The sequence below is a fragment of the Mesoplodon densirostris genome, chromosome 4 (genome assembly GCF_025265405.1).
Source record: "Mesoplodon densirostris isolate mMesDen1 chromosome 4, mMesDen1 primary haplotype, whole genome shotgun sequence".
In the NCBI taxonomy this organism is placed as follows: domain Eukaryota; kingdom Metazoa; phylum Chordata; class Mammalia; order Artiodactyla; family Ziphiidae; genus Mesoplodon; species Mesoplodon densirostris.
This window is the reverse complement of record NC_082664.1, coordinates 31297738-31319700: the sequence shown is the minus strand read 5'-3', so window position 1 is coordinate 31319700 and position 21963 is coordinate 31297738. Positions and strand designations below refer to the sequence as shown.

The 21963-nt window shown below is 48.8% G+C and overlaps 1 protein-coding gene across 4 annotated transcripts in view; it reads left to right on the top strand.

The window, feature by feature from the left end:
- Window positions 1–15716, top strand: part of RGS6 (regulator of G protein signaling 6) — a 177099-nt gene extending 161383 nt beyond the window's left edge. For all 4 annotated transcript variants that reach the window (XM_060098011.1, XM_060098013.1, XM_060098012.1 and 1 more), the window contains 2 exons: window positions 843–909; window positions 15550–15716. In XM_060098011.1, the coding sequence (XP_059953994.1) occupies window positions 843–909; window positions 15550–15716 (234 nt within the window). The remainder of the gene's footprint in view (window positions 1–842; window positions 910–15549) is intronic.
- Window positions 15717–21963: the final 6247 nt, after the last annotated feature.

Genomic DNA, 21963 nt, shown 5'->3' with positions numbered 1-21963 from the left:
GTCAGGATCTGGCATTTGCCCCGACTCCTGAGGTGCAGGACCCTAAGATGCCTCCTGCTTCCAGACACAGATCAGAGATGGTTCTCCCCTATAAGAGCATGAAATCCAATCCTGCAGATGTGGCGCTCTGCACTGCAGAAGCCTCATTCCCAGAAACCCTCACCTGGCAGCTGTCTGCCTGCCTGGAGCCACCCTGAGCAGTACAACCTCACCAAGTCTGGTTGCTCCATCTGCCAGATAAACAGAGGTTCCTGTTTTTTAACTGCATGCTACAAAGTGGGGTGGTTGGAGGAGTCAGAACCAAGTGGCAGGGGATGCTTTGAAATCTCTCGGAAGCCAGCCCCCTGGGCGGCACGCTCCCACTGCTTGCGGTATTGACAGAAACAGAAGCAGAGAGGCCATTTCCACTGACACGAATGGATTTTCCTGGGGAAAGTCAGGTTTATATATGTATCTTAAGGTAAATGCTTGAAGTTTGCGGTGTCTGTCCAAGATTGGTGTCTTAGGAGCCTGATGTAAAGCTCTACAGCCAATCGTGTGGTTGCTCATGAACCTTGCATGAGATGCTTTTGCAAGTGCCTGTGGTGTGAACACTCACATGAGCCTGTGCACAGCTGCATACACAGGTGCATGTGCTACCTGCCTGATACACGCCTCCGTGTTCAGTGTATGGTACGTGTGTAACATACGCTGCAGACCTGCATGTGCCTCTGCGCATGGACTGCCTGCCCACTGCTGCTGTGTGCATGCCTGGGCAGGGGCTCCCCTAAAGCCACAGGTCTTCACGGTTTCAGCTGGATAAGTTATTCTTCACTTCCCTTCCTAAAAACACAATTGCCTAGTGCTGCTGGCGCAGAGTCAGAATGGCCGCTGCATTTCACCCCCGAGGTGGCTTCCTTCCAGCAGTGGGTGAGTGATCCCGGCGTCCGAACTCTCTAACCTTCTTTGGGATCCTTCTGCTCAGAAGGTGCTCCAAATCCGGAAGAGATGATCTGTTTGTCCATGGCCTCATCTCTGCTCACCCCTCCTGTTCTCACACCCTAGTTCCATGGACAGTGAGTGGCACCCGTTTTTTTAGTGTGCCCATTTTTCCTGCCTCTTTTTTTACACCCATAGTTTTTTCTTCCTAAGAAACAAGAAGCTGAGTGGTCTAGAAATGACACGGAGATGAGTGCCTTGTCCCAGAGGCAATGTACAAATAATGTCTTCAGGTATTGATCCTGTAACTGGCTTCTCCTGGACCCCTAGCAGAAATGCCCTCTATCTTTGAAGATGCTTTTAGACCCAACAGCAGCATCCTGAGGCTTAGTCTCCCACTTACAGCTTCCATTACTCTTCCTCTGTGGTCCAGGGCCAAGTCCTGTGGGAAACTTGGAAATCTCACCTTTCTACCTGCTAGACCCCCAGGGGAGAAGAGGGCTAGGGAACCGCCCATCCCCTGTGTCACAGGGATGGAGAGCATTGCAGCAACATGTGAAAAGGGTTTGTAGGGAAGTAAGAAGGTTCTCTGTGGCTAGGAATTCCATCAGCCCAGTTTCTGTCCAGAGATGTCTTGAAAAATGCTGCTTGCCCTGTCCCCTGCTGCACTTTTTCAGGTTAGAAATACATGTCTGATAAATGCCCGCCAAACTGCATTCCTGAGAGTAGGGAGGAAAGAGAAATGAGCCAGCCCTCTTTGAACGTGTATCCAAATGGACTTGGACATTCATGGAAGGATTATGCTTTGGGGCATAATCAGTCAGCATCAGCATGTTGGCAGCCTGTGCCCTCGAAACTCTGCCTTGGCAGCTGGCTTAACCAAGGACCCCACGCCATGGATGTGTTCTGGATGAACGTGTTTGCGGGAGACGAGAAGTGCCCTTAGGAGGGTGAGGTTAGAGTCCTCCTGGGTCCTGAGAAGGATCACACACTGCCGAGCAAGTGACCCCTTCTCTGCTGTCTCATCCACTAAACTTCACCAGCGCCCTCCCCTGTCGCCATAGTCAAGGGTCCCTTGAACTTCCTAGCTGGAAAAAAGTAGCATCAAGTTGTTGACGATAGCAACTCAGCCATGTCCCTGTTTCCTTGGGTCTTTGGGCCCTTGCCTAGTTTGGGGTGAACCAGCACAGAGATGCCAGAGTACATTTAAGGAAGAGGAGGAGGAGGCGAGGAAGAGGCAAGCCCAGCATGGGCTAAGGAAGGCGTGCCATCAGGGGGCCTTGTGAACAGAATGCCCGCCTCCACTCCACCCCTGTGTCCACCAAGAACTTGCTGCAGGCTGAGTGTAGAAAGAGCACCAGGGTTTTTCAGTCAGAACGAGAGGAAGGAGATAAGCGATCCGGTAATAAAAGGCGGGCATTTCTCCTGCATGAGGTGAAAAAAGCAGCAGGGAAAATGGAAATGCACAACTTGGACAGGAGGCTGGGGAGCTGGGGACTGGGCATTGTGCCACCAGCGTCGGGCACAGCTGCTGAGCCCTTGTCGCTCCCGGCATCCCGCGTGCCTGCCCAGTTCCAGATTTGTCCCTGCACAGCTGGGGACCATGGAGGAAGGTCTCCCATCACCCACCAAAACTAACAGGTAGAGGTCGGACTCTGCAAAGAGCCCCATAAGTGACGAGCACGATGAGGGGGCGGGAGTCAGAAGTGCGAGGAAGGGTAGCCGGGGAGGGCTTCCCCAGCCAGCTCGATGTGGGCACGTGGTTCTAACTGGGGTTGGTTCTAATTGGAGTAAAGCATCTGCCCGCCCCTCCTCAGGAAGGTGAACATCAGACCTGCTTCTCTCCTCCCTGGGACTCTTGCTATGGAGATCCCAGAGGCATCGGCACCAATAACACAGGGCCACAAACAGAAGTGGCCGCTTCACTGGCCGGTCCAGTAGCCACCGTTTTAAACCCATGAGCGCCAAGCAGCGGTGACGTGCACCGCTCAGCTCAGCACAACAGCCAAAGTCCCACTTTGCCAGGCTTGCCAGCCAGAAGGTAACAGCTTTTCCTTCTCAGGAGTCCCCACTGTGAGGAAGGGAAGGACCTTAGGCAGAACAGAAGTGCCTGGGATGGTCTCAAGTGTGCCCAAGAGCTGAAGCGTCTTTCTCAGTGAGGGTGAGAAAATCACCCTGCACTGCCCAGAGAGATAGTCTGGTGTGGGTAGATGTGGAGGAATCCTTAGTCCTGAGCTTTTCCACCTGCCTCCTTCCTTGAGAGTGACAGTCATGTACAAGGGAGAAGGTGGATGGGCCATGAAGGTCACTGACCAGCTGTGTGCACTCAGGCTAGTGGTTCAACCTCATGTGTCCAGTGCGGGTTAAAGGAATACCTAACTGGCAAGGATGCTGTGGACATTAGCACAGGTGTGTCTCAAATGTCTAGTGTGCTTGACACACAACAGCTGCTCTATGTTCAATCAGTGGGTGGCCGTTAGTAACTTTCCTCGGCAGCTAACCTGTGTCCCTGGTAAGGGGACCATCCCCACACTGCCACCATCAAGGTCTGGTTGAGTCGAAGAGGAGGGCACTTGAGAAGGGAGGGTGCACGAGATAACGATGCCACCCCGTTGGGCAGGAACAAGAAATTCAAAGAGAAAATCCCTGGAAATAGGGGATATAGGTTGGTCCTCTCACATTTAGTTCAGATAGGAGGGCTGACAACTCAATGTTTCTAAATTAAAAAAAAAATTTAAGTAAAAAAATTTTTTTAAAGGCACTGCTAGTTGCCAGGCTAGAGTAAGGTGTCTGGACCTGCTAATGATCCCAGTAACATTTTGTGGGAATTGCTCTCGGCAGACACGAATGCAGGCAGATTCCATAGACCCACCATTGACGTGGAAAAACCTGATTGTTTATATTACTGTACATAAGATGGTGGGCTATTGCAAAAGAATCCATTGTTTATATTTTGACCATATTCCTTACTTTTTACATAGGTTTAATGTATGTTAAGTCTTCATCCAGAGAGCTTTTTTTAAATTTTCAGTTTTCACCTATCTCTTGATTTGGAGGGGGGGGAGGCTTTGTTTTATGTTTGTGGTACCCTATTTTTTTAACATCTTTATTGGAGTATAATTGCTTTACAATGGTGTGTTAGTTTCTGTTGTATAATGAAGTGAATCAGCTATACGTATACATACATCCCCATATCCCCTCCCTCTTGAGCCTCCGTCCCACCCTCCCTATCCCACCCCTCTAGGTGGTCACAAAGCACTAAGCTGATCTCCCTGTGCTATGCGGCTGCTTCGCACTAGCTATCTATTTTACATTTGGTAGTGTATATATGTCCATGCCACTCTCTCACTTCGTCCCAGCTTACCCTTCCCCCCCTCCCCATGTCCTCAAGTCCATTCTCTATGTCTGTGTCTTTATTCCTGTCCTGCCCCTAGGTTCTTCAGAACCATTTTTTTCCTTTAGATTCCATATATATGTGTTAGCATATGGTATTTGTTTTTCTCTTTTTGACTTACTTCACTCTGTATGACAGTCTTTAGGTCCATCCACCTCACTACAGATAACTCAATTTCATTTCTTTTTATGGCTGAGTAATATTCCATTGTATATATGTGCCAGATCTTCTTCATCCATTCATCTGTTGATGGACACTTAGGTTGCTTCCATGTCCTGGCTATTGTAAATAGTGCTACAATGAACATTGTGGTACATGACTCTTTTTGAATTATGGTTTTCTCAGGGTATTTGCCCAGTACTGGGATTACTGGGTTATATGGTAGTTCTATTTTTAGTTTTTTAAGGAACCTCCATACTGTTCTCCATAGCAGCTGTATAAATTGACATTCCCACCAACAGTGCAAGAGGGTTCCCTTTTCTCCACACCCTCTCCAGCATTTATTGTTTGTAGATTTTTTGACGCTGGCCATTGTGACTGGTGTGAGGTGACACCTCATTGTATTTTGATTTGCATTTCTCTAATGATTAGTGATGTTGAGCATCCTTTCATGTGTTTGTTGGCAATCTGTTTATCTTCTTTGCAGAAATGTCTGTTTAGGTCTTCTGCCCATTTTTGGATTGGGTTGTTTGTTTTTTTGATATTGAGCTGCATGAGCTGCTTGTATATTTTGGAGATTCATACTTTGTCAGTTGCTTCACTTGCAAATATTTTCTCCCATTCTGAGAGTTGTCTTTTGGTCTTGTTTATGGTTTCCTCTGCTGTGCAAAAGCTTTTAAGTTTCATTAGGTCCCATTATTTATTAGGGTTCATTGTTTATTTTTGTTTTTATTTCCATTTCTCTAGTAGATGAGTCCAAAAAGATCTTGCTGTGATTTATGTCATAGAGTGTTCTGCCTATGTTCTCCTCTAAGAGTTTGATAGTGTCTGGCCTTACACTTAGATCTTTAATCCCTTTTGAGTTTATTTTTGTGTATGGTGTTAGGGAGTGTTCTAATTTCATTCTTTTACATGTAGCTGTCCAGTTTTCCTAGCACCACTTATTGAAGAGGCTGTCTTTACTCCATTGTATATTCTTGCTTCCTTTATCAAAGATAAGGTGACTATATGTGCATGGGTTTATCTCTGGGCTTTTTAATCCTGTTCCATTGATCTATATTTCTGTCTTTGTGCCAGTGCCATACTGTCTTTTTTTTTTAACATCTTTTTTGGAGTATAATTGCTTTACAATGGTGTGTTACTTTCTGCTTTATAACAAAATGAATCAGCTATATACCATATTGCCTTGATTACTGTAGCTTTGTAGTATAGTCTGAAGTCAGGGAGCCTGATTCCTCCAGCTCCATTTTTCTTTCTCAAGGTTGCTTTTGCTGTTTGGGGTCTTTTGTGTTTCCATACAAATTGTGAAATTTTTGGTCTAGTTCTGTGATAAATGCCATTGGTATTTTGATAGGGATTGCATTGAATCTGTAGATTGCTTTGGGTAGTATAGTCATTTTCACCATGTTGATTCTTCCAATCCAAGAACATGGTATATCTCTCCATATGTTTGTTTCATCTTTAATTTCTTTCATCAGTGTCTTATAATTTTCTGCTTACAGGTTATTGTATCCTTAGGTAGGTTTATTCCTAGGTAATTTATTCTTTTTGTTGCAATAGTAAATGGGAGTGTTTCCTTAATTTCTCTTTCAGATTTTTCATTAGTGTATAGGAATGCAAGAGATTTCTGTGCATTAATTTTGTATCCTGCTACTTTACCAAATTCATTGATTAACTGTAGTAGTTTTCTAGTAGCATCTTTAGGGTTCTCTATGTATAGCATCATGTCATCTGCAAACAGTGACCATTTTACTTCTTCTTTTCCGATTTGGATTCCTTTTATTTCTTTTTCTTCTCTGATTGCTGTGGCTAAAACGTCCAAAACTATGTTGAATAATAATGGTGGGAGTAGGCAACCTTGTCTTGTTCCTGATCTTAGTGGAAATGGTTTCAGTTTCTCACCATTGAGAATGATGGCCTTTATTATGTTGAGGTAAGTTCCCTCTATGCCTACTTTCTGGAGGGTTTTTATCATAAATAGGTGTTGAATTTTGTCAGAAGTTTCTTCTGCATCTATTGAGATTATCATATGGGTTTTATCCTTCAATTTGTTAATATGGTGTATCACATTGATTTGCATATATTGAAGAATCCTTGCATTCCTGGGATAAACCCTACTTGATCATGGTGTATGATCCTTTTAATGTGCTGTTGGATTCTGTTTGCTAGTATTTTGTTGAGGATTTTTGCATCTATGTTCATCAGTGGTATTGGCCTGTAGTTTTCTTTTTTTGTGAAATCTTGTCTGGTTTTGGTATCAGGGTGATGGTGGCCTCATAGAATGAGTTTGGGAGTGTCCCTCCCTCTGCTATATTTTGGAAGAATTTGAGAAGGATAGGTGTTAGCTCTTCTCTAAATGTTTGATAGAATTCACCTGTGAAGCCATCTGGTCCTGGGCTTTTGTTCATTGGAAGATTTTAAATCACAGTTTCAATTTCAGTGCTTGTGATTGGTCTGTTTATATTTGCTATTTCTTCCTGGTTCAGTCTTGGAAGGTTGTGCTTTTCTAAGAATTAGTCCATTTCTTCCAGGTTTTCATTTTATTGGCATATAGTTCCTTGTAGTAATCTCTCATGATCCTTTGTATTTCTGCAGTGTCAGTTGTTACTTCTCCTTTTTCATTTCTAATTCTTTTGATTTGAGTCTTCTCCCTTTTTTTCTGATGAGACTGGCTAATGGTTTTTCAATTTTGCTTATCTTCTCAAAGAACCAGCTTTTAGTTTTATTGATCTTTGCTATCGTTTCCTTCATTCCTTTTTCATTTATTTCTGATCTAATCTTTATGAGTTCTTTCCTTTTGCTAACTCTGGGGTTTTTTGTTCTTTCTCTAACTGCTTTAGGTGTAAAGTTAGGTTGTTTAGCTGAGATGTTTCTTGAGGTAGGATTGTATTGCTATAAACTTCCCTCTTAGGACTGCTTTGGCTGCATCCCATAGGTTTTGGGTCATCATGTTTTCATTGTCATTTGTTTCTAGATATTTTTTTATTTCCTCTTTGATTTATTCAGTGATCTGTTGGTTATTTAGTAGTGTATTGTTTAGCCTCCATGTGTTTGTATTTTTTACAGATTTTTTTCCTGTAATAGACATCTAGTCTCTTAGTGTTGTGGTTGGAAAAGATACTTGATATGATTTCAATTTTCTTAAATTTACCAAGGCTTGATTTATGACCCAAGATATGATCTATCTTAGAGAATGTTCCGTGAGCACTTGAGAAGAAACTGTATTCTGTTGTTTTTGGATGGAATGTCCTATAAATATCATTTAAGTCCATCTTGTTTAATATGTCATTTAAAGTTTGTGTTTCCTTATTTATTTTCATTTTGGATAATCCATCCATTGGTGAAAGTGAGGTGTTAAAGTCCCCTACTATGATTGTGTTACTGTCGATTTCCCCTTTTATGGCTGTTAGCACTTGCCTTCTGTATTGGGGTGCTCCTATGTTGGGTGCATAAATATTTACAATTGCTGTATCTTCTTCTTGGATTGATCCCTTGATCATTATGCAGTGTCCTTCTTTGTCTCTTTTAATAATCTTTATTTTAAAGTCCATTTTGTCTGATATGAGAATTGCTACTCCAGCTTTCTTTTGATTTCCACTTGCATGGAATATCTTTTTCCATCCCCTCACTTTCAGTCTGTATGTGCCCCTAGGTCTGAGGTAGGTCTCTTGTAGACAGCATATATACGGGTCTTGTGTTTTAATCCACTCAGCCAGTCTATGTCTTTGGTTGGAGCATTTAATCCATTTACATTTAAGGTAGTTATTGATATGTATGTTCCTATTACTATTTTCTTAGTTGTTTTGGGTTTGTTATTGTAGGTCTTTTCCTCCTCTTGTGTTTCTGGCCTAGAGAAGTTCCTTTAACATTTGTTGTAAAGCTGGTTTGGTGGTGCTGAATTCTCTTAGCTTTTGCTTATCTGTAAAGGTTAATTTCTCCATTGAATCTGAATGCGATCCCTGCTGGATAGAGTAATCTTTTTTTTTTTTTAATTATTTATTTATTTACTTTTAGCTGCATTGTGTCTTCATTGCTGTGAGCGGGTTTTCTTTAGTTGTGGCAAGCGGGGGCTACTCTTTGTTGCGGTGTATAGGCTTCTCATTGCAGTGGCTTCTCTTGTTGTGGAGCATGGGCTCTAGGCATGCAGGTTTCAGTAGTTGTGGCTCACAGGCTCAGTAGTTGTGGTGCACAGGCTCTAGAATGAAGGCTCAGTAGTTGTGGCACACAGGCATAGCTGCTCTGTGTCAAGTGGCATCTTCCTTGACCAGGGCTCGGACCCAGAACCCCTGCACTGGCGGGTGGATTCTTAACCACTGCGTCACCAGGGAAGCCCTGGGTAGAGTAATCTTGGTTATAGTTTTTTCCCTTTCATCACTTGAAGTATGTCCTGCCACTCCCTTCTGGCTTGAAGAGTTTCTGCTGAAAGATCAGCTGTTAACCGTGTGGGGATTCCCTTGTATGTTATTTGTTGCTTTTCCCTTGCTGCTTTTAATATTTTTTCTTTGTATTTAATTTTGATAGTTTTATTAATATGTGTCTTGGCATGTTTCTGCTTGGATTTATCCTGTATGGGACTCTCTGGGCTTCCTGGACTTGATTATTTCCTTTCCCATATTAAGGAAGTTTTCAACTATAATCTCTTCAAATATTTTCTCAGTCCCTTTCTTTTTCTCTTCTTCTTCTGGAACCCCTATAATTTGAATGTTGGTTCATTTCATGTTGTCCCAGAGGTCTCTGAGACTGTCCTCAATTCTTTTCATTCTTTTATCTTTTTTCTGCTCTGCGGTAGTTATTTCCACTATTTTATCTTCCAGGTCACTTATCTGTCCTTCTGGCTCAGTTATTCTGCTATTGATCCCTTCTAGAGAATTTTTAATTTCATTTATCGTGTTGCTCATCGTTATTTGTTTGCTCTTTAGTTCTTCTAGGTCCTTGTTAAACGTTTCTTGTATTTTCTCCATTCTACTTCCAAGATTTTGGATCATCTTTACTGTCATTGCTCTGAATTCTTTTTCAGGTAGACTGCCTATTTCCTCTTCATTTGTTTGGTCTGGTGGGTTTTTACCTTGCTCCTTCATCTGCTTTGTATTTCTCTGTCTTCTCATTTTCCTTAACTTACTGTGTTTGGGGTCTCCTTTTTGCAGGCTGCAGATTCATAGTTCCTGTTGTTTTTGATGTCTGCCCCCAGTGGATAAGGTTGGTTCAGTGGGTTGTGTAGGCTTCCTGGTGGAGGGGACTGGTGCCTGTGTTCTGATGGATGAGGCTGGATCTTGTCTTTCTGGTGGGCAGGACTGCATCCGGTGGTGTGTTTTGGGATGTCTGTGAACTTAGTATGATTTTAGACAGCCTCTCTGCTAATGGGTGGGGTTGTGTTCCTGTCTTGCTAATTGTTTGGCGTGAGGTGTCCAGCACTGTAGCTTGCTGGTCATTGAGTGGGTCTTAGCATTGAGATGGAGATCTCTGGGAGAGCTCTTGCCAATTGATATTACATGGGACTGGGAGTTCTCTGGTGGACCAATGTCCTGAACTCAGCTCTCCCACCTCAGAGGCTCAGGCCTGATACCCGGCTGGAGCACCAAGACCGTGTCAGCCTCTCATCTCTCCCCAGGGGTGACCTCAGAGAGCATCCTGCGTCCCTTGCTGCCTCCCCGGACTCCGGGGTGTCACCCACAGCCGAGTCACCAGCCCGGCTGCGTCTCGGATGTCTGTGGTATCCTATTTTTAAAAAGTCAAATAAAGAGAATATTTCAATACCAAATAAAACGCCCTTCAGCTCCTGAGAGAGATCAGAAAGCTTGGCAAGGACCCAGGAGTAATACAAACCTCAGGAATGGATCTTGTCACAGGGCACCCCCCCACCCCCTCCCACCCCCTCCCCCTTCCCTGAAGAGTGAGAAAGCCAGAAGCAGCCTCTGTTTCCTGGATGCTGCTCCAGCCTAGCTCTGCCATGGATCAGCCATGTGTAACCATTGCCTAGTTCCCATCTCATCTGCCCATCTTGCTGATGATGAAAGAGGAGAGTTGCAGTGTTTTCAAAATATTCTCTATCAAGTATGGGTTTTCCTACCATCCTCTGCCAGAGCTTCTAGCCCTCTAAACTATCCCAAGCAAATGGCACTCTCTCTCCAATTTTAAACATCATTGAGAAAGGAGATGCCACAGAATACCTTACACTTCCTTTTGAAATCATCCCTTTTGCTTTGCTCAGTGGAGAAGGGACACCAGGGGGACCAACCTCCAGGGAAGTCACGCGATGAAGTCAGGCAGTCCTCACTTGGCTGGAGTCCCTGGCTCCTCCCTCTCCCAACAAACCCAAGCTGGGACCTTTCCTTTCTACCTGGCTCTTAGGGCTGACGGCTCTCCCCAGCAAGTCCCCTACAGGCCTGTGAGTCCACACACACTCATCATTTATGAACTTGAGCATCATCTACTCATAGGTAATGTTCAGCCTCCTTGAAAGGACAGCTTCTCTCTGGGACCTCCCACTTCTTGCCTGCTGAGGTCACCTGGTGAGCCCTATTCAGCAAAACACCATTTTTTCACTAGCAGGGGTGAAACATGCCTGTGTGTCACCACAAGGTGATCCATATGGATCTATGGAGACTAGAAATCATGTTCCAAATTAGTTCTGTTGCAAGTTCTAGTTCCCCTAGCAGAGGAATCTGGGTTTCTCCTATACTGGAGGGGGAAGCTTTGAATTTAGCCCAAAAGCAAAGTTGCTGGGACAGCAACTGAAAAAGAGTAAGGGGTGGGAAATTTCAAAGCAGAGATGTGATAGCTGGATTTTTTTCTAATCTTTTTTTTTCTTCTGAAACATAATTACACATGACAAAATGAATAGATCTGAAATGTATGGTTCAATGAATTTGACGAATGTATGCACCAGTGTGACCTACACCCATCACCCTATAAAGTTCCCCTATGCCCCTTTGCAGTCAATTCCATCTCTCTCCCCTAGAGACAACCACGGTTGATTTCCATCCCCCTCATAGCATGTGTTTAGACTTAGTGGACCTGAGATCTGTAACTTTGGTCTTAGGTCATCTGAGCAAATTAGCAAGAAAATACCAGCAGCTCAGATGTCTCTACTTTCTTAGAGTTGAAAAAGGTCCTAGTGCTTGGCTCCGCTGCCCCCAGTATGCCATCTGACCCCCAGGGCTACTCTCTGAGCCACAGCCCTCCTCTCAGCCAAAGAGGTTAGCGTCTCTCAGGTAAGTGAGTGGCGAAAGCTCTTGGTAACCCGGATGGTGCATGCTTTGTCGATTAATATCTGGAAGTGCAATGCACAGAGCCACAGCATGTCAAGCAGCATGTCGGTTTTTCCTGAAGCACCTCACAAAAGGGAGCTATTCCTTTTGTGCACTTCCTTTTAGAAACAAAGGATTCCGTAACCACCTTCTTCCAGGCTTCTAGCCATCAGGATGGCTGCAGAGCTGAAATGATTAGTCAGGGTGGAGGGTGGGAATTGAACGTGTGGGTGTTTGTGAACCCAGCACTGAGCCTGTGGTCCATGAAATTGAAGGATCACAAATTCTATTGGATTAAACTTGGCCAAATGTCTCGAAGGTGAAAAGTACTTTGTCTGAATGCAAAGCTTTGGTGTCTCTGGAATGTACCTTCTGCAGCTCAGTTCTTAATCACTGTATATTTTTTCACTTGGACAAAGGCTGCCTGCTAATAGCATTTTCAACCACCTTCAGCTGCTTCGCTCAGCTACGCCAAGGCCTCAGGCTGAGCTGGCTGCAGTTTCCTGGCACCATAATCTGTTCCCAACTGACCAGCATTGAGGAACAGCGCACATTCACACCCTGAAAAAATTCCTTTCCCTGTAACTAAGCAAGATGCCAGGCAAAGGCAGAATTACCACTCCCCTTCCTAAGTGTCTCCTGCAGAACCGTCCAAACTGGAGGCGAGGATGGGGGTGAAGAGGAGGAAGGAAAGACCCCTAGAAGGTGCAGGGTGGGAGCTCTCCTCTCTGTGCGCAGAGCAGTAGCTCCCAGCAAGCCCCTAGCAGCATACACCTTGGGGCAGCTCATCTCTGAACACCGGTAGCCTCTGCTGTCAGGTTTCACTTTGATCCCGGAAAATTATAAGAGCCTCAGCTCTTCAGAAGAGAGGCAGCTGCTGAGCCAGTGTGATTGCAGGATTTCTTCCCCAAAGCCCGAGGCCAGCATCTAGCCTTGCCTGCACCCTGCATGAGTAACCACCTTCCAGCCTCACCCACGAGGTCACTGCCTAGTGAACAGATTGCGGCAGGGCTGAGCTGCCCCCTGAGCCGACCTGAGCCATCATGACTTCCTTTAGCAGCAGAACTGGCATTTGGTAAATGTGTGAGAGCAGGAGCGGGAGAGGGAGACAGAAATGCCAAGGAGTACCACCTGGATGGCTTCGGGGTTGGGAACAGTCTCAGGGTGTGTTCTCCAGGCTGTCAGCGGCAGCCCCGCCCCCAACTGTGAAGCGCTGCAAGCAGCTGGGGGAGGGGAGGGGAAGGATTGATGGGCTGGCCACAGGTCTTTGCAGTCAGAGCTGTGAGGCTGCGCTCCAGGACTTAGGCAGGAAGAGATTAATTAACGCCTCCCAGCCCAGCCCGTTCTACAGAACTGGGAGGTGTGGAGGGTAGGGATCCTCAGGGCCAAATTCACCTAAAACAGACAGACACACAATCATCCAGAAACAGAACCTCTAACCTCCCTCAGCCACAGCCCCTTCTCCAGCCACAATGACCTCACTAATGAGAATGAAGCTGTAAAGAGGGTTTGGATGCCTGGTAGACCTCACCCTCTTTGTCTCTGGGCTTTTAACATCCTCACTGGCAACGGACTGTTATTTAGAAGCTTTAGTGATTCCTTTTTTTCACACCCGCCAGCTAAATCAGAGCCCCAAATGCCATTGTATGGCAAACCTGGAAATATATTTGGATACACCGTGTGTAATTTGTGGCCCTGGTAGAGGAGGGATGGAAGGAGGAGGTGAGGAGCTGGTATTTGGTGTGTGGTTTCACAGCAATAAGCAGCACCCAAGAGGAAAGCAGCATCCTTTGGTGCCTTTCACGTGAGCAGGGATGGAAAAGGGTGAAAGGAGCTGGGGGAGGTTTGGTTAGAGCCCGCGTACCAGGAGGCCCCTAGACTCATCAGCTCCACATTTCCCCATGCTTCCTGCCTTCAGGACTGCATGGAGAAGGCCCGTTCCCAGGTCCACCACCTGGATACAAATGCCTACAGCTCCGTGTAAGAAAGGGCAGTCAAGGAAAGTCCCGGCTCCACGTGCGCTTTAGAACCAGGGCTGGAGGGAGTCCTCGGCGGTCGGCCTCTGCCATCTGTGAGCTATTGTTGTACCTAACTCACTCCACATAGAGAGGAGTAGCCATCCTGCTTTTAGTGATTTGCAAAGACTGGCACTTGAAACCCTCTAGGATTTAAAAAAAAAAAAATCTGATTAAAAAATTCTTAGCCCAGTATAAATGTATCCGGCTGCAGGCTAAGTTTAGTGTATCTGAAGATTCAGATAAGGTTGCTGATGGGGAGATTTTGTGTGTGTGTGTGCGTGTGTGTGTGTGTGTGTCTGTTTTAAGGTAGGGAAGAAAAAAATGAAAAGTTTTGTCTCACTAGCAAACATGAGGCATGAAAGGGGAAAAACAGAGCAAAGGGGTGGTAGCTGCACACTTCCCAACTGCCCCGAGAGCATTTGCATTTCTGGACAAGCTCCCATCCCTGCCATCGGAATTCTCAAAGTCAAGCTGGCACGTCCCTCCATGGAGAGCTAAGCCAGATGACATATTGTCCTGCATCCAGCAAACTCACAGCCCATGTTGTTCGTTTGTTGGAAATGCCCATTATCCATCAATTCATCAATCAGCAGGTTTATTGAGTACCCTACCAGCCTTCACAAACCTGATCAATTTTTTTAAATTACATCCAGCTTACATGCAGCCAAGCCCAGTAAACAAGATGAGCCCTCACACCCCACTTGGAAGTGAACATGAGGACTTGCTGGCCCTCGAAACCTCACGCTACCAAACGCTGCAGCCCGTGCTGATGAGCGAACACGTGCTACCCTAGGCAGATGGCGCTGGTGTCGCTGACCCACTGTCAATATTAAGATGGGTTCTGAGTGTTTTCTCAGACACAGTGATCAATCTGCTTGGGTCCAGCCATACTCTCCTCTAGACGCCTGTCCAATGCTGTGGATTTCTGAAGAGGGTGAGCAGGGGATGGGCACAGACTATGGCTATAGGGAAATAAGCAGAGGACTGAGCCTTCCCCATCCTCCTGCTGGTGCCCAGTCCCACGTCAGAGGCTTCTCCCGGGCATGTGAACAACTGGCCTCTCTCAGGACCTCTATGCCCCATGTACCAGGCCTCACGATAGGGTTCATCCTTTTTGTTTTTGAAAGGACAAGAACGGCTTCATCATTTGTAAGTGAAGGGCTTGTAAGACTTCCTGAAGTGGAATCATCAAAGTCAGCCTCTGGGTACCAGAGATGGGGACCAAGAACATAGGAGTGTATTGCCCTGTGTCCTGCAGCCCAGGCTCCGAGCCTCGGCAGCGCCCCTAGACCTTCCCAGTCCCAGAACAGGTTGTCAGGAGGACCCAAGGAGAGCTCAATCCTGCATTTTAAACAGGATTCCTAGGTCTTCTGCCTTCTTCAGACTAGTTAATTCATTAGTTCCAGGTCACCCAGATTCTTAGCCATCATCTATTTGGGTCAACCCACCCGCCGTGATCTTACTAGTCCCCAGGCCACCTTTCCTTCCTCACTTGGATAAAATCAAGTTCAGGGGCAGCCCACAGGCATTAAGAGACACTCTACCTAAAGGTTGAAATGCCTGGTTTGGGGTAAGTAAAATCCCCATGCCCCCAGAAATGTACCAGCAACACACCCTCACCCGCTAACCTGCCCCAAAGACCTGGTTGTTCAATGGTCTGTGGTTAAGGCTCCCAAACCGAGAGATGAAAGGGGTTGGTGAGCTAAGTCGTTTGGCCTCGTGGCTCGTGCCAACAATTAATCCACCTGTCTGGCTCTCTGTGTCTGTCCTCTGTGTGTGCGCCTGTGGTGCCCCTGTGTCGCCGTCTCTGCAGGGAAAGTCGCTGGCGGGCAAGCGCCTCACCGGCCTGATGCAGTCCTCCTGACGGTCCCCCCGGCAGGGCCCGGGCCCGAGGACCACGCGGGCAGCCGGCCGTGCTCCACATCTGCAGACAGAGCTTCCCTGCGGGGAGATTTGGTCACTGTGAAAGAGAAAGAGTGAGGGCCGTGATGGGCAACGGTGGGGAGACGTGGTGGGTGAACCAGAGGGAGGCCAGAAAGAGAGTCCACGGAGCCTGGGGTCGGCCGGGTAGAGGCCCCTGTTTACAACCCTCTCTTCCTCGTATAGTCGTGTGCCGACACCCCACTCTCTAGGAGGTCCTGGCCCCTAACACGCTCAGGGCAGAGCAGCCGGTGGGACTCCCATTGTGACTGTCAGCTGAGGTTAGACTCTGACTGTCATCCCTACTCCCGCCGTCTGGGGGATCACGGCTTCCAGCAAACTCAAGAGGACCACTGGCCCTGAGCACATCCAGTATTACACCCCACCGCCTCTCTGGTGCACCCATGGCACCCCCCTAGTTACACCACTGTGTCCCGAGCACCTCCCGCCTCCCACCTCCCCCATCTCTGTGGCCGCTGCGTGCAAGAAGCCGGAGCCAGGCCGCCCTCACGCCACGCGCCCCAGTCACATCGTCAGCACTGAGCCATCTCCTGCACTGCAGCACCTCAAGTTCTTCCAACCCCCTCGGAGGCCACCTTTCAAGGAGGGGTCCACAGGCATTGGCGGCTGCCACTCGTCTCAAGGGTCCAACACCAGAGGAAGCCCTGGAGTTGATGAAAGAGCTTGTGGCTTAACAGCCGTGAAGGTTCTGACCATCTTTTACATTTTTTATTTTGTAATTTTTTCTGTTGTGGCCCCTTGCTCCTTGGTGTGTTCCCACGTGTCTTACTCAAAATAAACGTAGCGGTGAACTCAGGGGCCATTGGGATCCTCCCCTCTGGCAGCTCCAAGTGGGAGCTGGGAGGGTCCCAGATGGAGGGGCTGAGCCCCAGGCTGGCAGCCCCAGGTGTGGCTGGGCCCCTGCAGCCAGGTCTCAGTTGTGTCTGAAGCTGGGGCGGAATCTGTGCCCAGAGGCGAGGCCAGGGCCCAGTGGTCCTCTGATGGCCCAGCAAAGGCTTTGCCCTCCACAATGCCAATCATCACAGGGCAACGCCAGCACAGACCTCAACCTGCAAATGACCATCCGCCCACCTGGCTGTGAGGGAGTGATACAGGGCACCGAGTCGGGTGCCTGGCACGTAGTAGGTGTTTTGCAAATGGTAGCTATTACTCTCATTGCTGTTCGCTGTCATCGCTGTGACTGCCATGAGCCCTCCGACAGAACGGTGTAAGCAACGTGCTTTTGAATTCAGACACTCACCCCCGCCTCCACACCTGCTATGACCATCCTCCTCTGATCTATTCTGGCCGGAGGTGAAAAATCTCCCTTGGGAGTGTATAAACAGCAAACACAGAAGCGAAACAGCAATCACTGGTATTTCTTTCCTTGTGTGGGCTATTTCACCAGCTGGTGAGGCTCATAAGCTTGTTTTGCAGATGCTGATTCCTGGGTGCTCCCCCAGGACCATCTTTCCAAGCCCACCTTTGTGCCCTTTCCCCGGGGCACCAGCTTCCATCCCTCCCAGTGGGGCCACCGAGGGCATGAGGAGTCGTGATTACAGTTGCACCGTGGGGGGTTCTTGACCCCTGTGCCTCAGTTTCCCCCATGGCAGTGTTTGCTCTCCCTTCTCGGTACAGTGGAAATTAGAGACATTATGTGGAGTCCTCAGAGTGCCTCCAAAGGGGGGGCTATAGACCCAGATTCTGGGCAGACACTCCCTCCCCCTCATGCCACGCAACCTGGGCTCAGAACCGGGCACCTGGCAGACAGCTGGCCACTGCTTGATGAGTAAATGAGTTTGGTGAAGCCCGCTCCCATATTGTGGGGTCTTCTGACCCCTCCTCTTCTCGTCCCATCCTTTTTTTGTCCCCTTGCTTTTCACCCGGACCTCCTGTTTCAGAACAAAATTGTGCATCATGTTCCTCTGCACCCAGCACTGCCCAAAGGAAGCTATTCCCTGCCAAGGTGCCCAGGCTATGCTGACACTGACAGGGTAGGTGGGCAAAGGCAGTTCTAGAACAGCAGGTGCCTCTGTGCCCTCAGTTATCGAGGGCAAGGGGCTGGCTGCCTCCTGTCCTTCCACGTGGCTGCAGCCAGGGCAGGGGTAGTCTCCCTGGCCAGGACTTCTATGCCCCCCGGCTGCAGCTCCTGAGGCTTGGCCCATCTTGGAGGTCCCCAGAAAGCCCGCCCGGAGCCAGATGGACGGCAGCCCTGAGATGGAGCAGGCTGAAGGCTTCCAGACACCTCTGGAGACATCCAGCAGGCTCGACAGACATAAGGGCACTTCAAATGGATTCAAACCCAGAGCAATAACCCCCCTCATCCCGCCTCCCAACCAAGGCATGTTTGGTCTTGTGACTGCCACCACGTACCCCCCAGCAGATCACACCCAGAAATGGTGGGTAGAACAGGATTGCTCCACCCAAGCAGGCTAGTCCAAGGTCAGTCTACCATGCAGACCTTAGAATGCAAGTACACTTGGAAAATCTGGTCTTGGCCAGTTCCCCATCGGCCTGGTCGACACAGCCAAAAATTCAGACCAGATTAGACTTTCGAAGGCAATTCTGTAGCAAAATAAACCTTGCTTTTTTGCCCTGTCCTGCCTTAGCTCCCCTGACGGGGCATGGTCTCTGGGTCTGGGATTCTTCGCGATAAGGATGCAGAGGGCAAATACCATGTTGGCAGCCCCACAGCCAAAGCATCAGGGCAGTCTCAGAAGTGACCACCCACCCATCAGGGCAGACACACAGGCACCAGCCATTGGGCAACTGACCGCCATAGACTTTGCCTACATGGGAAGAGTAAAGCTTGTAGGTTGGCACATGTGAGTGCCCAGCAGCAGCCAGAGGGCCTGACCAGAGCAGCAGGGGCTCTCTTGGCTGGAGAGAGGTCTCCTACCCTTCCAGGAAGGGATGCTCTGTTCTGCTGGGAAGGGGTTGCTGTGCCCCAGGAATGCAGCAGGGTCTAGCCCACCAGTGCAGTCAGCTGCGTCGTGCTCCAGACCAACCCCTGCCAAGGGGTCAGGTACAGGCCAGCACCCAGGAGGGACCTCTCACCACTCTGAGTTGCTTCTTAGACCAGTGAACACATGGAGACATGCTCCAGGGGCTTTCCCTGTAGTAGGGTCCCTGTTGTGCTCAAACTACCTCACCAGCAGGGCATGAAGCAGCAGCCTGCCACCCATCCAGCTCCTTGGCTAGTTGTAGAAGTCGATGTTTTTCTAAAAATGCACCCCTCGCATTATGCTCCAAGTGCATGGGCTTCAAAAACCACCACTAGCAAGCCTTCCCAGAAGCTGGAAAGAATCGAGGGCTGTTGGTCTTTGGGCCTTGCAGAACATATTGAAGAGAGGTGTTCCAGCAAAGTCCAGGAGCTGGAAAGTCCTGGGGGGGAAGGTAACATGCCACCAGCCTCCAAAAGGGCTGTCTGAGCTGAGTATGTAGCAAGGACCATGTGTGGCACAGTCAAAAAGTGGCCAAATGAATCCCTGAGAACTCACCTCAGGACCCTCTGAAGAGAGGTCTGTGTTCATGTAACCATGGCAATGGCAGACGCCAGCAGCCTACTCATTAGTACCACCCACTGATAAGGCATCCCCTGGGCACAACCCAGGGGCCATAAAGTAGCAAAGTAGCAAATGTAGCAATAAGGGGCCCAGGGCCGTAAAGGGACAGGGTCCTAATGGCCCGGCCTCAGCCCTCTCCCCTGTCCCAAATGAGGGCTCAGAGCCAGAGGCTGTCAGCTGTCCGAGGACGGAGGCCCCGCGCCACGCCAAGGGCTCCTGGTCTGTATTCTATGCCCCCTCGACGCGTGATCACAGACACATCGGAATGGCCTTCTCATAGTGCATGTGGTTCTCATTAGTTTATTTTTCTGGAATTTGGGGATTGGACTCCAGAACCAAACATGCTGGTACCATCTAAAAATAAATGACTTGAACCCACTATAATCCAGCTCACTCTGTGTTGCTCGTTGGTTTGGGGGTTTGTTGGGTAGGATTTACCACTAGAAAAAAAATCTATCACCCATCCCCACTCCCCACTCCCTACCCTGTCCCATTACATATACAAACACAAACACACACACCATTACACACACACACACACACACACACACACACACACAGCCTGTTTCCCCCTCGCTCCTAAGCAGGATGCTGAGCAGCTTGGGAAAGCTCTGGGGTGGGGAATACATCCTGGTTGGTTGGGACAACAGTGTCACCAGAAGGCTGATGCCCCTGACTCTACCAGGGTCTCCTTGGCTGGGTGGTGTCTGTGCCCCATTTTCTGTGCCCACCACAAACCACAGTGGCCTGGTGAGTATCAGCAGTGGCCAGACACCACTCTGACACTCTTAAATAAAGTCCCAAGATGGAAGTCTGCTACACACAGACGGGGATCTTTATGGGGAGTCTTGGTTTCCTGAGCGACGGACAATCTCATGTTCCAATCACACCAAAGCAGTGGGACTCTGAGAGCCTGGAAGTCAGGCTGACAAGAGGAGAAAGAGAACAAGGTAAAAAGGAACCACGGTACCGCGATCCTATTAACGCTGAGGCCGACCCCTAGCAGTTTGCTTCAGTGGCAGAAATTCTGCTCCTGGAAGCAAGAGTGAGCTCAGAAGTGTGGGAATGGGTCTTCAGCCACATTTGCATGGGAACCAACTTGCCTCCGGACCCCTGGGCCACCTCCCAGAGTGAGACCTCCTGCCTCACAAGGTCAAGACCAAGATCACACCTGCAGTAGCCGCTCAAGTGTCCGGTCTGTAGCATATCCCACTGCCAGGTCATGGCCCCACCACAAAAGAGCTGTACTTCCTTGTCCTCCTTGATCATGGCCACCTCCTCCAGGGAGTCTGGAACTCCTTCTCAGGTGAGCCATCTGGCTTATTCCCAGATCTTTGTTCAGCAAGCTGTCACTATGCACAAGGTCCCGCTGACCACCAAGGACAGAGATCTGCTTCAGGTCCAAGGTGGAGGTGGAGATTTGGGGCCGCCAATTAAAACAGTAAGAGCTCTGCCCCCCAAGATTGTCTGACAACCCCCGAGTGCTTCCTCTCCCCCCACTTCCTTTTGGGGACTTCTGGCCGAAAGGGCATGAGGCTGTCCCTTACCTTGGTGGCAGCCCCCAATTGCTCGGGGCCCCAGATAGATGTCTCCGATCCTCGGACTTTTCGTAGGATGTGACAGCTTCCAAACTCTGTGGCTTGGAGAAACATCCTGGAGGCCCTCTGAAGGGCTTGTCCCCTCCTGGGCCACAGAGTGTGCCTTCCCCCAACCTGCCTTCCCAAGGGTGCTTCTGCTCATGAACTCCTGGCTCCCCTTACTGGGACTTCTGATGCCTGGGCCTGGGCGCCCTCCCTGCCCCCAGCCCTTCAGCACCCACAGTGGCGGTTACAGGATCTGTCCCTGACCCTGCACATCGAGGGGCAGGCCTCCCTGGCCAACGAGAGGCTACAGGCTCTGGCTTGTTTTAAAGAGGCTTTGGGGTAGGGCATGTACCCCGGCATGAGCTCCGTCTGGCGCGGAGCTCTCTGTGATGCTCCTGCCCTTAAGGCACGGGCTCATTCCTCTCAGAGCCTGGGAACTGGCCCAGCCGGATCTGGCTTTTTTCAGCAGACAAATTGAGTAACAGCCCCTGATGGCAGTGGCTCGGCCGCACACCTCAGTCTGAGCACTAGTTTCCTTCATCGTAAAATAAGGGTGGGAATTTCAGAATCGTTATCGTTGTTGTGAATTAATATAGAGGGCTTAGCCTGTGCCTGATACCTAGTAAGTGCTCATGAAACGAGTGCTGGTATTAGCAGTTGCCGCATCTGAGAGGGGCCCTCAGATGGCGAAGGTGGAGCACGTTTGCAAATCGCTGCTGGGCAGCTTTCCCAGCCCTTCCTGCCAGCCGGGAGGTGTGGGTTTTGTTTGCCTGCACAGGTAGCAATCTCTCTCTTGCCTGTGACAAGCCTTTGCTCTCATCTTCCCAGTAAGGGCCTGGTTCCCTCACTGTGTGTAACCTGGATGGCCTCGATCAATAATCCCCCGTTAAGCCTCAGTAAATAGCTGGGCAGGGGTGTGTGTGTGTGTGTGTGTGTGTGGTGTTCCTCCTGTGGACCCTGGACGGAAACTGGAAGAAGTGTAAGTTCTCCATCCACATTCCCGTTTGTCTGACAAGCCTCCATGGCTGCTTCCCTAGGATCTGGATTCTGAGCTCTTGTTCAGAAATATTCCATTTGGGGCCAGTTGCTCAGACCTTGGACCCAGGATGAGCAGCTGGTCAAGGCCACCGTACTCAGAGAACATCTGTCAGCCACATG